The sequence below is a fragment of the Nanorana parkeri genome, unplaced genomic scaffold (genome assembly GCF_000935625.1).
Source record: "Nanorana parkeri isolate BGI_ZX_2015 unplaced genomic scaffold, ASM93562v1 scaffold1147, whole genome shotgun sequence".
NCBI lineage: Eukaryota > Metazoa > Chordata > Amphibia > Anura > Dicroglossidae > Nanorana > Nanorana parkeri.
Genome location: NW_017307415.1, coordinates 228053 through 244315, shown reverse-complemented (window position 1 = coordinate 244315; position 16263 = coordinate 228053). Strand labels below are relative to the sequence as shown.

The 16263-nt window shown below is 44.2% G+C and overlaps 1 protein-coding gene across 1 annotated transcript in view; it reads left to right on the top strand.

Moving 5' to 3' along the window:
- The first annotated feature begins 219 nt into the window (after positions 1-219).
- The window catches only part of LOC108796669 (calcium-binding protein 39), a 32309-nt gene continuing 16265 nt past the window's right edge, over positions 220-16263 (top strand). The window contains exons 1-2 of the mRNA XM_018568165.1: positions 220-595; positions 9600-9751. Of these exons, the coding sequence (XP_018423667.1) occupies positions 9638-9751 (114 nt within the window). The 5' untranslated portion in view covers positions 220-595; positions 9600-9637. The remainder of the gene's footprint in view (positions 596-9599; positions 9752-16263) is intronic.

Sequence of the window (16263 nt, the reverse complement as noted above, 5' to 3'; positions counted from 1 at the left end):
ACACCTAAGCGTTGTGCATGCGATATTGCCTGTTGCGCAGACAGCGAACACCTTCATTTCGATGAATCTGGAACACAGTCAGCTGATGATCACAACATACACCTCACTCCACATCACTCCACATCACACCACTCCACACCACACTGGGGAGCCCGTGAGCCAACAACTCTGTCCACCCGACCGCTCTACCTCGCTGTACCATAGAATCCAAGCACCAGCGAGTCCTCCGCTGTCGCCGTCAAAGTGACGTCACCTCGCGCGCCGGAAACTATCCCTCTGGGACCGAGAGCACCATAGAGACGGGAGGAGCCGCCCGGAGTGACCCTAAAGAAGAACGAGAGACTCCCCCCGGAGTGACCCCTCTGTCGAGACACCCGGGAGTGGAAGGAAAGGAGGGGTGTGCCAGCCCTGTCACCAGCTTGCAGACACCCCGGAAGTGACTAGGGAGGACAAAAGCCCAGGAAGAGAGCGGAGAAGAAAGGATCCCCCTTCGTTCGCTGCCCTATAGAGGAAAGCCTGAAGACGGGGAGAGGCCGCTAACTGACAGCGCCCTGCTGAGGGGGGAAGCCTCTGTCTGCATATCTACAGGTCACCTGTAAGTATCCGAAGCGGAGCACGGTAACCGGCCCCCTCGTACAACCACCTTGCTATACTGACCACTGCCACCCACCCATCACCACCCTGCCTGCTATACTCACCACTGCCATCCACCCATTACCACCACCATCCTGCCTGCTATACTGACCTCTACCATGGTCTGTACACCCATCACCATCCTGCCTGCTATACTGACCCCTACCATCCACTGTACACCCATTACCACCACCACGCCTGCTATACTGACCTCTACCATCCACTGTACACCCATCACCACCCTGCCTGCTATACTGACCTCTACCATCCACCCACCACCATCACCTTGCCTGCTTTACTGACCTCTACCATCCACTGTACACCCATTACCACCAGCACCCTGCCTGCTATACTGACTCCTACCATCCACTGTACGCCCACCACCACCACCACCACCCTGCCTGCTATACTTACCTCTATCTTCCACTGTACACCCAACACCACCATCACCAACATGTAATAATCCTGCTGGCCAGTTCCACTGAGTGCCATGTTGTAGTAGCCGGGCAGCAGTGCTATCTAACACACAATGTGCATTAAAGGGTAAGTTCACTTTTCCAAGTAATTTGGGAAAATGAAATTACCTGCTCAAATCTGGCTCCTTCTCAGCCCCAATACCCAAATGCTTACATTTTGGCTAACGGTCCTTCCCCTCCACTGATACGGGTGTACTATCTGTACCCTGTACTGCCGTTCAGTGCAGCCCATCGCCATGGATTTTGAAAAGTTAGTCAGCACAGTCACCTGACCGCACTGACCAATGAGAAGCACTTCTTTTGCATGGTTAAATATGGTTTCGGTTAAAGTTATTTTCCCAGACGTCTTCCAGGATAGCCCTTGAGATGTACATGCTCCTCCAACCGGACAGGAAACCTATCACCAAATTCCAAATAATATAGTTCTCTTCAGTTTTTTGTGTTTCCTCCGGTCGGGGGATGCATGTCACCTCAAGGAGCATTCCTCTACCATGTATTATCTGAATTGTCAGATTATTGTGTCCCTGGAATCCCCTGCTCAGTACGGGCAGGAGAAGGTTTGGTTCCCCCTTCCTCTTCGCTACCTGGAGAAGGTCAGTACCGGAGTCAGGTCTCCACCTTGGTGTGTATTGGTGGTTTGTATCAGGACAAGTAGATTGTCATGAGGGACATGAATATTGGGCCCCCGCTTTAGTCCTCGAACAAGTAGTTCTTTTGAAAATTTCTACACCCCTGTCCACTATTTGTAATTATAATCTATACCTTCTGTCCTCTGTGTACCTTTTTGAGTGTGTATGTGTACCAAGCAGCGTACAGCCAGTGCTCAGACCCACTGTACACCAATCATCACCCTGTGTGATACACTGAGCCCATCCAGCCACTGTTTACTGATCATCACCGAGTATCCACAATGAAGAGCGGGGATCAGTGCCAACTCCACCATACACACATGACTACCACAACCACCCTGCCTGCGATACTGATCCTCCCAACAACTGTGCACTGCCTGCTATTATTACTGTTACTGCTCATCCACTGTATGCTTCTCACCAGCAACCTGCGCTCTTCAGTGTTCCCTTTCACCCATTGTGTATTATTACTGACCCCTGCCATACACTCTGTACCCATCAATGTCAACCTTCTGCATGCTACAGAGCACCTTGTCATCCACATATTATTACTAATCCCTTTCTTCCGTCTTCTGTATACCCATTACCATTTTTCTCTTCTGCTTTGTCATACTTGTTATCTGCTCTTTAATATACACCCACCATCTCCAGCCTGTACTTGATGCTTGTAAAGGTGCCCATACACTGCACGATTCTCGTACGAGAATCGCGGGAAATCCCATGATCGTACGAGAATCGTGCAGTGTATGGAAAGCGTACGACCCTTTCTAATGTACAGTCGCACGTCTTTTGTATATCGAGCATGTTGGAAAACCAGCTGAGAATCGTACGATTTTCGACTGGTTTTTAAAATGATCGAGAGATCACTGCCGAACGGGCCGGTGTGCGCACGCGCACACTGCCCATTCAGCATTGTGATGATCGCAGGTACGATCTGCCTGTCCAAGATGGGCAGATCGTAAGTTTTTTTTAAAAGTACTTTACAACCCTCGCAAGAAAAAAGTCTTGCGAGGGTTGTAAAGTGTATGGGCACCTTAAATGAAAAGTGTATGGGCACCTTAAACGTGAATGAAGACGGGCACATCTTTTGTCTAAGGAGCATGCTAGAAAACCAGCCGAAAATCTTACGATTTTCGGCTAGTTTGAATGATGCTCGGGAGACAAATGCCGAACGGGCCGGTGTGCGTACACTGCACACTGCCCTTCAGCATTGTGGTCATCGCAAGTACGATCTGCCTGTCCAAGATGGGCAGATCTTACGTTTTTTAAGACTAAGGTCTTGCGATGGTTGTAAAGTGTATGGCCACCTTTACTGTTATACACTGGTCCTGTTCCCTGCCATCCACTGCAAACTGCATGTTATTGCTGATCTCTTCCATCCAACATCTGCCTTTCACTAACTTTACTTGTTTCACCGTATTAACGCTATTCCTGTCATCCAGTATACACTGCATTTTGTTCTTGATATTTTGCCATCCAGTTTATAGCCATCATTGCTTTACTATTAATGTATGCAGATATCTGATCTACGGTATGATACCCTAAATGCATTTATCACTGCAAGGTATTGCTATGGTTTTATAACTGATCGCTGCTATCCGCTGAACACCCACCATTAGCACTCTGCACTTTACTGCAGGTTGTTTATATGTAGAGATACCAGTCCCTCCTATTCATGTGTTCTGCCATCATCTGCCAGGCTTGCTGTGTATTATTATGATCCCTGGCATCACCCCAGCTATCACCTGACTATATGTTATACTGGGCCTTGCTTACCCAAAACTGTGCTATCACCATCAAACTGCAAGTTATTAATAGTGTACTGAGACTTGTTCAGAGTATGCCACACTGCACAGTGTTGGCATGCTTTGTTTTGTGTAACCATCATACTAGGGCTGAAACAATATAATCGATAATGAGAACGTTGTCAACGATCTGGATCCCCTAGTTCTCTCCTCCGTGCAGCTGCTTTTTCATTTGCAGAGACCCCCTGCAGCTGCTACCTAGCAGTGAGGAGAGTTCCACCAAACTAGGGCTGCAGCTAATGATTATTTTCATAATCGATTAGTCGCCCGATTATTTTTTCAATGAATCGATTGGTTGTATAAAACATCGCTCTTGCCCCCCTCAACCAACTAATTGATGAGGAGAATAGTTGCCAACTATTCTCATCGATTAGTTGTTGCAGCTCTACACCAAACCTCACCCCCGCCTCAGGAAAATATCAGCGGTCCGTTTAGACCTCTAATATTTCCCTGTAACCGTAAAGTAAAAAAAAAAATTGCTCCTCCCCCCACTAATTTATAAAAAGTTGGGAAAAAGTAATCTTTGGTTTTGGCCTGACAAATTGTGGTGCAGGAGGTGCATGGTGGTTCCATTTATTTCAGTTGCACCCCAAACGTGCCTACCGCCCGCAGTGCAATCACCCCCACCGGAACGCTTGGTACCGCAATGCTGTGTGTTCCATTGTGGTGCGATTGCAAAAAATCATGCATGCAGTTTTATTCTGAAGTAAACTCTGTTTAGAACTCTCCATTTGTGTATTTTAAATGAAGAATGGCATTTATTTATTTTCTAAATCTGATTAATGGAAAAAATAATTGGCCACCTAATCAGTTATGAAAATTTTCGTTAGTTGCAGCCTTACACCATAATACACAAGCTACGTTTGTGAAATCTTTACACTCATCACACTGTATTAAAGTGTAATTTGTGCCTCTCTCTAACCTGTATTTGATGACCTTCTGCTTGATGGAACTCCTATTATCCATCTGCAAGTTTGATGTTTCCTTGCAGTGATCAGTCGGAATCCTAACGTGGACAATACATCTTATTAGCACTTATTAGTGACTGACGAGACCGTGTTTGTTATGAATGCTTTTCGGGTTACTTTTTACTGTCCAGAGCAAGCAGAATGCACTTGGAGCCAAAGCACATGGTACATCCCTGTGCCGTATACTCAATACTGGTCCTGGTATGGTTGTATACTCCTCGGATTGCAGTGGGTGTTATTATTAGTGTGTGATGCTGCAATCATGTGTGTACTGCATAGCAAAGAGGAGGGAATTTATTCTACAGTTGGTCATAACAGATTAGGAAGCTAAACACTTTTTCAGGGACAAATACTTTACTGTCTATGAAAATCTGAGAGTGTTGTTAGGCTTGGGACTGTATTTTTGTAGAAAATACTTCTTTTTTTTTTTTAACATTATGGAACAAATATTTGGATAGGCAGCACAAAGACAACAGCTACGGTTTACTGCATTTTCAAACTAGCTAATTAGATTTCAGTTATTAGAAATCAATCAGATGAAGGCAAATCTTATTTTTTGCTAGGAACTTCAGAATATAAAGTGTTTAGCAATTTATACCCCCTGTATAATCAAAAGCCCCTATTTACATACACCCTTATTATATTTGTGTGTGCAAATTATAATACAGTATTTAGTTTCGGCTGGGCAGATCCCAGAAGGCTGATTTTTGCACCCCCCCCAGATTTCCCACTATTTTAGGAGAATTTCAGTGTCAGTTTTGCTGTTTGCTTTTATGCTATACTACAGAGCTGGGTGAGTGGTATTCCTCTTGTTGCCGCAGTACTCTATGGGGTATATCAAGGATAGGCAGCCTAAGGCACGTATTCCCAGTTTGGCATTCTTCCCTGTTCCCTAAACTTACAGACCCTCTACGCCCATGGCCCACCCACCCCCATGACATTTCAGAGAGGCCTGTCTAACATCACTGTGGACGTCCTCATTTCAAGAAGCCTGGTCACCTTGCCCTTTTCTCCTTCTAGTGGAATATTCAGCTGCAGCAGGTATGAATGTAAGTTTCCTGCATTTCTGAAGGTGCCAGAACTTGAGCTGAGGCCTGAAGGTGCCAGAACTTGAGCTGAGGCCTGAAGGTGCCAGAACTTGAGCTGAGGCCTGAAGGTGCCAGAACTTGAGCTGAGGCCTGAAGGTGCCAGAACTTGAGCTGAGGCCTGAAGGTGCCAGAACTTGAGCTGAGGCCTGAAGGTGCCAGAACTTGAGCTGAGGCCTGAAGGTGCCAGAACTTGAGCTGAGGCCTGAAGGTGCCAGAACTTGAGCTGAGGCCTGAAGGTGCCAGAACTTGAGCTGAGGCCTGAAGGTGCCAGAACTTGAGCTGAGGCCTGAAGGTGCCAGAACTTGAGCTGAGGCCTGAAGGTGCCAGAACTTGAGCTGAGGCCTGAAGGTGCCAGAACTTGAGCTGAGGCCTGAAGGTGCCAGAACTTGAGCTGAGGCCTGAAGGTGCCAGAACTTGAGCTGAGGCCTGAAGGTGCCAGAACTTGAGCTGAGGCCTGAAGGTGCCAGAACTTGAGCTGAGGCCTGAAGGTGCCAGAACTTGAGCTGAGGCCTGAAGGTGCCAGAACTTGAGCTGAGGCCTGAAGGTGCCAGAACTTGAGCTGAGGCCTGAAGGTGCCAGAACTTGAGCTGAGGCCTGAAGGTGCCAGAACTTGAGCTGAGGCCTGAAGGTGCCAGAACTTGAGCTGAGGCCTGAAGGTGCCAGAACTTGAGCTGAGGCCTGAAGGTGCCAGAACTTGAGCTGAGGCCTGAAGGTGCCAGAACTTGAGCTGAGGCCTGAAGGTGCCAGAACTTGAGCTGAGGCCTGAAGGTGCCAGAACTTGAGCTGAGGCCTGAAGGTGCCAGAACTTGAGCTGAGGCCTGAAGGTGCCAGAACTTGAGCTGAGGCCTGAAGGTGCCAGATTTTGAGCTGAGGCCTGAAGGTGCCAGAACTTGAGCTGAGGCCTGAAGGTGCCAGAACTTGAGCTGAGGCCTGAAGGTGCCAGAACTTGAGCTGAGGCCTGAAGGTTTCCAGGAACCGGGGCTGAGCTGATGTCTACATCGTGCTATTGTTCACTGGCATGCTTATAAACCCCTGGTCACCAAGCATTTGGGTGTATTTAACTGGTGCATGTGTGTAAAATTACAGTTTTTGATTCACCTGCAGCGAATGTTTCTTAAACGTCACATTGTAGCGTGAATAGAACATGTGTGTTAACACATTGGATACCAGTACTTAAAGGAGTTGTCTAGTCCCAGCATACACCATCTTGTTATAACATCAGCATTGTAATAGGAATACATATTAGAGTTGTTTTTGATAATGCAACTTGAAAAAATCCCTTTTATGTAGTGAGTGCTGCCTTCTCAGAATTCCCAGTGGGCTTTGCATCTCTTTCCCTGCTGCTTGATGTGATGCAATCTTGATGTCTTAAGACTACATATCCCATCATGCATTGCTTCCAGAAAGCAATAATGTTACATTGTTCAGATGTTGAGTTTGCAGTTCAGAAAGCACAGGCTCTGTGAGAGTGGTGACGCAAGGAAGTGCATATTCACAGGGCTGAGTGAAATTGTATCAGTACATTGAGGAGGTACATCCTATGGGCATCTTCAGTATGTAAGTTTGCAAACTTGTAGATCAAATTTGGTTGTAAGGAGTGGAAAGAACTTATGGAAATTCAATATTGACATACATATTTTTATTTTTTTGACCATAGATATATAACTGCTCTGAGGAGCCCTCAGAATCTCACCCACAAAGTTGTTCTTTCTGGTATTCGTAATGAGAGTACCCACCCTACTTCACCCCATCTTAAGATTGAGGCCAGGAAAGGAGATTCTTATTTTTCTGCCATGAGAGGGTCAGTATTTGTCAACTCCATGAGGGGCTCCCATGGCATTTGTGAGGGTAGATAACGAGGGATTTCCATGAGTAGGACTACCTTATGGTTCCTACTCTTCTGGCCTTTTTTTTATTTTAAATTTGTTTTGGTTTTCTTTTGGTTTTTCTCCACAATTGTATTTTAAAGAAAGGTAAAGAAAGCATATTTCTCAGGGGACACTATCTAGTACCAAGGACAGGCTGCAGAAAAAGGGTTTTATAGGACTGCGGAGGCCATCAGAGCTGTTTGAAAAGACTGTGAGACCTGTTTATCTAGGTGGAGATGACTTGGATAAATAGTGGATGGGAAAGCAAACAATGTGTTTCCAGAGGGCAGATTCATTCGGGACCTTTGAGCACTAGGTGTGGTTTAGGACAACAGAAATGAGGGTAATAGATAAACTTTGTATTTATTTAGTGACCCTTTTCATGTCCCGAGTATTCCTGATGCTTGGCCTAGACAGGTAAATGGGGCAAAGGTGACTTCCACCGCAAGCCTGCTAACAGCTGTGCACATATTGCCTCACAAATGCTAAAATGTGTGCCGGATTGGAGAGATAGAAATCACCCGAGCTGTAAAGCGGGCTTCACACATTGCGCTCTAGTCCTAGGCTTCTCCACAGATTTACCAATCACTGTGTAGTTTGGAAATCTAAAGCAGGTGACACACATTACAGTCAGTTTGTATAATCTACTTTGGAGCTTATGAAAACTTGATATGAATTTATTAATCGATTATTGAAAAAGTTGACAACTTTTTCAATAATCGATTATAATCGATTATGTCAACTTTTTCAATAATCGTTATAATCGATTATGTCGATTAGTTGTTGCAGCCCTAGAATTGAACTTTTTTTGGTGCACTGAAGTGCACCATGTCGGCTACATGTTTTTCGAGTTCTGGCCAATGTGGGGTGCCTCTTCTTAATGCACACTTACTCCTTGGCATACTCTTAATGCATCTTCATTTGTGTTCCAGTCTCTGACCATCTTTACTGTTACTCCATATTGTCTTGCAGCAGCACAGTTATTATGTTCATTGGCAAAGTTTATAACTTTCAGTTTGAAACTGGCTTCATATTTCCTTCTTTTTGGGCCATAGTGAGGTCTTTTTCGGCCATTTTGGTAATACAAAATATCACCTGTATGTTAGGCAACCCTTAGTGACAGACCCATGCATACAATAACTCACAAGAAACCTGTGGAGGAGCGAGCGGAGCGTGGAATTCCAGACCACCGATGGACCAGGAGAAGTGCTGGCTAATGATAGCTCTCTGGGGACCGGGTGTTGCGGAGCTCCGTTAGACTGCGGCCATCTTCCTCGGCAGCTCGCCACGCCCCCCCTGAATAACGGGATTTATCTGTAGATCAGGCCGCTGTATGTGTGGTAATACTGTACAGTAGCTTCGGCTACATACAGTATACCCCGCTTAGCCAATCATGGCGAGCGATCTACACAGCCAATCCGAGCAGGCTTTGTATACAATGCTCGCCATGATTGGCTCAGCGGGGTATACAGTATGTAGACGAAGCTACCGTACAGTATTACCACACATACAGCGGCCTGGACGAAGATAAATCCCGTTATTCAAGCTATTATACAGCGTACTGTATACACCATTGGAAGGCTGTTATACGGTACGTTTAAATTTTACACAACTAGCATTACATTTCCGTATTTGCCGGCTTATAAGGCGACCCCCGATTTTCGGGCGATGTTTTTAGGTCTCAAAACCCGTCTTATACTCCGTCAAATACGGTAGGTCACTATGTCGCCCAGAAGAAGGGACCCTGCGTGGCCCCGAAACATTGGCTGTATGACGCATGTGACAATTTAATAAAAAGTGCTTTACTTCTTGCACATATCGAGTGCTAGTGACTTCTATTATGGACTGTATCTGACACGGCGCCATCCGTGTTTTCACTTCAAACACCAACCTTTCAACAAGGTCTGTACGCTGTATGGAGTGCAGGTGATTTCGTATTAAGTGTTGCCAAAATGTCCAAATAATCTTGCAGACATGGAGTAGAATATAGCCACATAGTACCGGTTCGCGGGACGCTACTTTGAGACGCTGATCTAAACGTTTGCTTCGAGTGCCTAGCAGATGGTTAACAATTTAGTGGAGGGAACTGGTATCCGGTGCAGCTGCTGATTCTTTTGTGTTTTCTTTTTCAGGTGTACCATAAAGCAGTGTTACACTAGTACTAGCAAACATGCCATTCCCCTTTGGGAAGTCCCACAAGTCTCCTGCAGACATAGTGAAGAACCTAAAGGAAAGCATAGCTGTATTGGAGAAGCAGGACATTTCGGACAAGAAAGCTGAGAAGGTAAAATATCCCTGTTATCTTGTGTTTAATGTCAGAACTCTGCAAGCACTGTGTGGTAAATTTCAGATCAGACCAATATGTTTACATGCTGCCTAAATTAATTTTGCTGACCAGACAAAGTCTTCATTTTGGTTTTAAAATTATGAATCTCTTATTACAGAGTGTAACGTATACTTTATGTATTCCTCATGATATTCCTTTTATACGTCTAAGCATACGTTAAACTTAATGTTTTGTCATGTCTTGAGACTCCATTCTTATACATGTGCATGTACTGTAAATGTTCAAGCACCTGGTGCTGTGACTGCGCCATCAATGACTGTAGTGGTTGGTGTATCCTGAACTTACTGACACATAGCTATGGACCACTGTTGTTGGGAATTGTCATTGCTTCTGTCTCCTGAAGTATGATCACTGATTTGTAGAGCACACTGAAGGAAAAACCTAGTGGCATCTACATTTTTAATTCTTTGTCCTGCTTTTGAGTTGAAGCCGTTTGGCCTTGTACATGCAGTCCCCAGGTTATGAACAAGATAGGGACTCTAGATTCGTTCTTAAGTAGAATTTGTATGCAAGTTGGAACAGGTAAATTTTTTTAAGTGTAACTCCAGTCCAAAAAAAAACATTTTTTAGTTTTGGATAGCATAGGGAAAGGATTACGTTTGTTTTGCTGTCTGTGCCCCTGTTCAGAACCAGCACTTTTTTTTCGGCATTTTTACAGGCAAACAAATAGACAAGGAAGACAAATAAAAGTGTTCAGTACAGTGTACAGTACATACAGGGTTATGACTGGGGTAATGACCGTCAGAGCCAACTTCCTGTTCAGTACCAGACCCGGAAGAAGAGGCGGGCACTCGCTAACAACTTCCTGCAGGAGGTATATTACTGTATGGTACAGTACTACAATCCAGACCCACTACTCGTCTGCAATCGTCGGCACGAGCACCGTGACTAGTGGAACGCTGCGCTGTTGAGCGCTGCACGGTACATTTGCTGCAGCCTCGGACCTCGGTTCATAAGTACGGGTTGTATGCAAGTCGGGCGTTCGTAAGTCGGGGACTGCCTGTACTCTGATTGAAAACTGCTTAGAGTTAGGTGTGCCACTCTGGACACTGCAGATAATTGTAGCTCACACAATCTGGTCACACTTATTAAAATCCAGTTAGCCATTTCCTTATACAGTGCATGCTTATTGTGGAAGCAGGCACATAGAGCATTTTATAAAGTTTGACCATTCAGAGGATTAGATTTGCAAGGAAATGTCTTCATTGAAAAGCTATTGTCATAGTGAATGTTCTGATATCTTATCCAGTTATGGGCACTGGCTGTGCTACACAACCAAAAAAACTTCATCAAGCTGCACAGGATGTGTGTAGTATACACTGTTCTTCTGCCCCACAAGAGTAACAATACTTTTGCTGAGAATAAAAACAAACCCTTTTGGGTAATCTATGTTCACTGCATAGATTTTCACAAAGTTTGTTGTTTTTGTCTGACCCTTTTCTGTTCTGAAGAAATAGCTTTGTGTTTTGGCGTGACCTTTGCAGATGGATTCCTGAATGGGAGAGTCTTATTCATTATAACCACCTGAGGGTCATAACGAACCAGGCCCACCCATTAAGGAATCGGTACTAATCGCTGATTGGTTGTAAATAACTGAGGACATAGTAAGCTTACTGTGTCCCCAGTAATGAATGAAAATATAACTTCCTGTTCATTCATGATTGTGTAACTGATACTATCTCCCCAGTTTTTATGAATGGAGCACTCAGTATAGAGGCTTGCTGTTCATTCCTAACAGGGGCTGCAGAAAAAGAGATGTAAGAAAAGTCAGTTTAGTTTTTGGCGTGACAAAATTTTATTTCTGTGCATCTCTAATTTATTTACTTTTTTAAACGAACGATTAAAAAAAAAGACGGTGAAGAAAATTTTATTTTTTTTACATTTTGCTTGTCTATGGAATAATAATAAAAAAAAAAAGAAAATTTATTTTAGCAACACAGTTTGGCCAAAAGAAATCCTGTTTTTTTTTCTTTATAAAAAATGTTTATTACTAGGGACATACCGATACTATTATCGGTGCCGATGCCAACTATTTGGGTGAGTACTCATACTTGCCCAAGTGCTCTGATGCCTAGCCCAATACTTGAGCTTCCAGTGTCAGGAAGCCTGCTCCATGCTCCCTCGTGTAATGACTCACTGCCATGCTTCCTGGGTGGTCGGGAAGCTGGCCAATCAAGAAGCCGGGCGCCGTATAATGACACGGCGCCCAGCTTTCTGATTGGCCGGAAAGCCGGCTTCATGCTGCCTCGTTACCTCATGACAAGGGAGCAAGGAGCCGACTTTCCGGCCAATCGGAGCCAGGCGCCATGTCATTACATGGCGCCCGGTTTCCTGATTGGCCAGAAACCTTGCTCCATGCTTTCTCATCACTTAGTGACGAGAAGCATGGAGACAGCTTCCCTGCTAATCGGGAAGCTGGGTGGCAAGTCTTTACACGCATCCCAGCTAATCAGGAAGCCAGATGGCGAGTCATTACACGGCGCTTCGCTTCCTTAATGGGACTTCGGGTATCGGTATCAAGTGCCGAAGAAAAAATACTGGTACTTGATATAGAAAAAACGGTATCAATGCATCCCTATGTATTACTACGGCATATGTGAAGTATTGAGTTATTGCTGAATAAACAAGCCCATCGTCGAAATGTAAAAATTGCTCTGGTCCATAGGGGACGTACAGGTATGAGAGTTGAAGTAGTTAGTCACTTGCAATCAAAGATGTTTTAAAAAAAGAAAAATTATGCCCAGGGTGACATTGGGAGTATCCTGCTGCAGTTTTTTTACCTGCTCTGGAACAGAACGCTGCAATGTGAACTGGAGCTAAAAATACCATTGGAATACATTGGATGCAGTTTTGATCCGGTCTGCAACTGCTCCGGGACTGCTCCGCGCTTGGTGTGAACAAGGCCTAAAACATTTATGATCACATTTGGAAAAACATTTGCATAATAGTAAAATCAAATTCCGATTAATTGGATACACCTACCTGGTCATCTGCTGTATGGCATGTCTAGGTGATCAGATTTCCTTTCAGAGTGACATAAAATGACTACTACTCCATCATACATTGCTGTACAAATGCCTCCTTATTCCATTGTGTGCAGCTTAGACACTTTGGTGTCAGACAACATTTGCCTTGTGAATGGTCTGCGGTATCAGTCTTGGAATAGCATTGTTTGTTTATTACAATCCGTGATAACAGCCGGTAATCAGTAATCATGGAATGATTATTTTCCTTTTACTCTTTGTTTTTCTTAGAGACTTAGACATTCCTAGAATTCCACACTTGTTTGGAATTGTTATACATTGTCTCAAATAGACCCATTCAAACATATGTACATCATTACCCATACAGTGAAGAGCAAATAAGGGCAATAGGGGAATCTCCTCATTGATCTGTTAGTGGAGCGGAGTCCTAACTAATGTTTCTTTTATAGTATATTGTTGCCAAAATGTTACCTGCAGTTGTGAATAGTATAAGGAACAGTTAGAACAGCTGGCCCTGTTTGGGAGACTTTTCACCACTTTCTGTCCCAGTGACAAAGGAAATCTCTCTCAAAGGGAAATGAAGCCTGCATTGGTGTGGGTAAGCTCTTGCCATAATGTGCAAGTATGCAGCATGGCACCCCTACCTGCTACTGTGCCGCCCTCCAGCAATGATGGATTCAGGATCTTGTCAATACTCCATCCTCAGCTGCCGCCATCGCTAGTGCTGTAATCTTCTTCGTCTGCTGATGATGTAATTCCTGTGCGTGTTTGCAGGAGTTACATAGTCCCAGACACCCTGCTTTTTGGCCTAAGAATGAATCTGGCTCTACAAAAGACAAAAACTCAGCAGGGGCTTTTTTTTGGCAAAAGGGACTTTGCATTTCTCTTCAGGAAAACTCTGCCTGGTATTTTTTTTGCTTGGATGAGTTCATTGCACTTTAAGCCCTCATTCACACTGAGCGTTTTCTAGTACATCTGAGCGTCATGTCGCCTGTAGCAAAATGCCCGCTGCTTGTAGCAAGTACATGAGCTTCTTTTTAGCAGATTCTGCGCTTCTTGGCCCGATAGACTCCAATGGAAGTGCTGAATTTGTGCATATTTTTACATGCATTTTACACTAGTCTGTCCATCGAAATGAAAGTGCCGCAATCTGCTCATTAAAACGCGTGACTATGCGCGTGCAAAACATGCTTATTTCTTGTCGCTCCGGTGTAAATGCAGGCTAAAGGAACACAGCATCTATAAAAATGTTATTGGCTAGGATCTCTGTAAAGATTTATTGCTGCTTGTGCCACAATATGCCACAAAAAAAAGACCTGCCAGGGGCCCATAAACATTCCCTGCACTATTCAAAACAAAAAACATGTTTGGGTCAAAGATACACATTAAGGGCCCCTTCACACCAAAATTGGAAGGTAGTTGCAAGTCAACAAAGGGTCTGCTGACTTGCAGTTCTATTCAAATGTTTCCTTTTTTTGTGGCTAATCTTTAAAAGAGAACTATGGGTTAAGTGTTTTTTCCCCAGAGTTCTTTTTAGGGTCACGGGAGGACATATACTAACCTCCTCTCGTGACCCAAAGCTCAGTATATAGAGGGCTATTGCCCGAGATATACTCTGAGTGCTGCAGCCGGGACGGATCCCGACATTACTGTCGAAATCCACCCAGCTGCGTGAGTGACAGTCGGCCCTGCCTATCTAGAGGCAGAGCCAGCTGTGCCCGCCCCCTCCCATGTTCATTCCTCCACAGCACTGGAGGATCGGAGAGGGGAGAATCCCTGCAGGGAGCGGTGACTGACGGTCACCGCTCACTGCAGGGAGACGATTGGGAAGTGAGCAAATCGGTGCATGTTTCTGCTCACTTCCCGATCAATAGAGCCGACCTGTGACAGATTCTTTGTCACAGGTCGGCTCTAACTATGAGGATGAGTGGAAATCACTCACCTCATAGTTCTCCTTTTAATTAACTTGTCCTGTCTGGAGAAGCAGGTTTTGTTTTTTTTTAAATTTCTGTTGTGTTGTGAGGCAATTACATCTGTTACGTTGTGCTGAAAAAAAATGTAGAGTATGCACTATTTTTTTTTTCATCACATTGCAACAGAATGGAACAGATCGCAGTGGTCTGAACCGGTCCCATTCACAACCATTAATTTTTCGGTGCCCTTGCATTAGCATCCGTTGAAAAACGGATCACAAAGTGACCCAACATATCTGGTATGAATGGGGCATAATCACTTTGTCTTGCTTTGCTGAAATTATGAATGTTGTATTTTCGTTTGATGGAAAAGTTTATTTGCTGGGTCCCATATGGTACTTTGTATCTTTGACTTTTCTAAAACTGAGGGTGGTGCAGTTTAAGCGAATCTCCTTTTTGTTAGGTTATTTTCCCATGGCAACGTACATAATGAGAGCTTTTTGTCGTTTGGGCCTCCCCTGCCTCATTGGGTGTGAGCACGGGAAGTGATTCATGTCTGATTCCAGTAGCCGTTTATATTAACCTAGATAAGTCACTCTTGGTTCTCCTGCCTCAACCTGTTTTATGTGTTACATCTGTGATTACTTTATCAGCCTGCAGTGTAACCTTTCAAGCGCTAGTTACGGGTACTAAGCATTCATATAGTGACTTTGGGGCCATTGACTAGTGATGTTGATAATTCCTTTGTTTTCACAGCTACTTCCAGATCTAGTTATGTGAAGAGTGAAAAATAGGGTGTTCAGAACATACAAGATGGAGGCCTTGATTGTGTTACCTTCTCTGTTTGTTGTCACAATGTTATCATGATCAACAGCCAACTGTCTCCTTAAATGTGATTGTTGATTGCACAGAAGATACATATACACAATCAACAAAGTTATAAAACAGGGTGTTCTCAGGAGCCTTACAAGATGACTATTCATTGACCTCAATTGACAACCGTTAAGAAATAAAGCTGATTTGGTCAAACGTTTTAGAACACCACCGTTTTCCCAGTTTTTATTGAAATGTAAGCAGTTCAAGTCCGGTGAATAACCTGAAATGATACCAAAGGTAAGCTGTAAACTGCTGGAGGTGAAAACAAAAAAGTTCAGGTGAATAAAAACTGAAAAAGTAATTATGTTTCAGTGTTCTACACAAAGGCCTTTTTCAGAGAAGAAGTAATGGGTTAACAACTTCTAGTTCTGCAGCAATGTAAGTCGATTGAGCCTTGAAAGTTTATGCTAACCATTCCTATAGGTATCCCAACTTCTGTGGATTATGCACAAGCCCCCCTGCAGTGTTGGAACAGACTGTCACTACACCCTCTTTAAGCAATTTTTGGACAGTATTGTACTGCAGGAAGTAGTATATTGCTTTCAAAATGGATAGAAAAGGCAAATAACAAAGGAAGGCAAGACAGACCATTATAACTTTTATAAGTGTAGGCCTTTCCTTTTAGAGAAATTGCAAAGAAAGCCAAGGTGTCAGTGAGTACAGTTTCCCACACCAT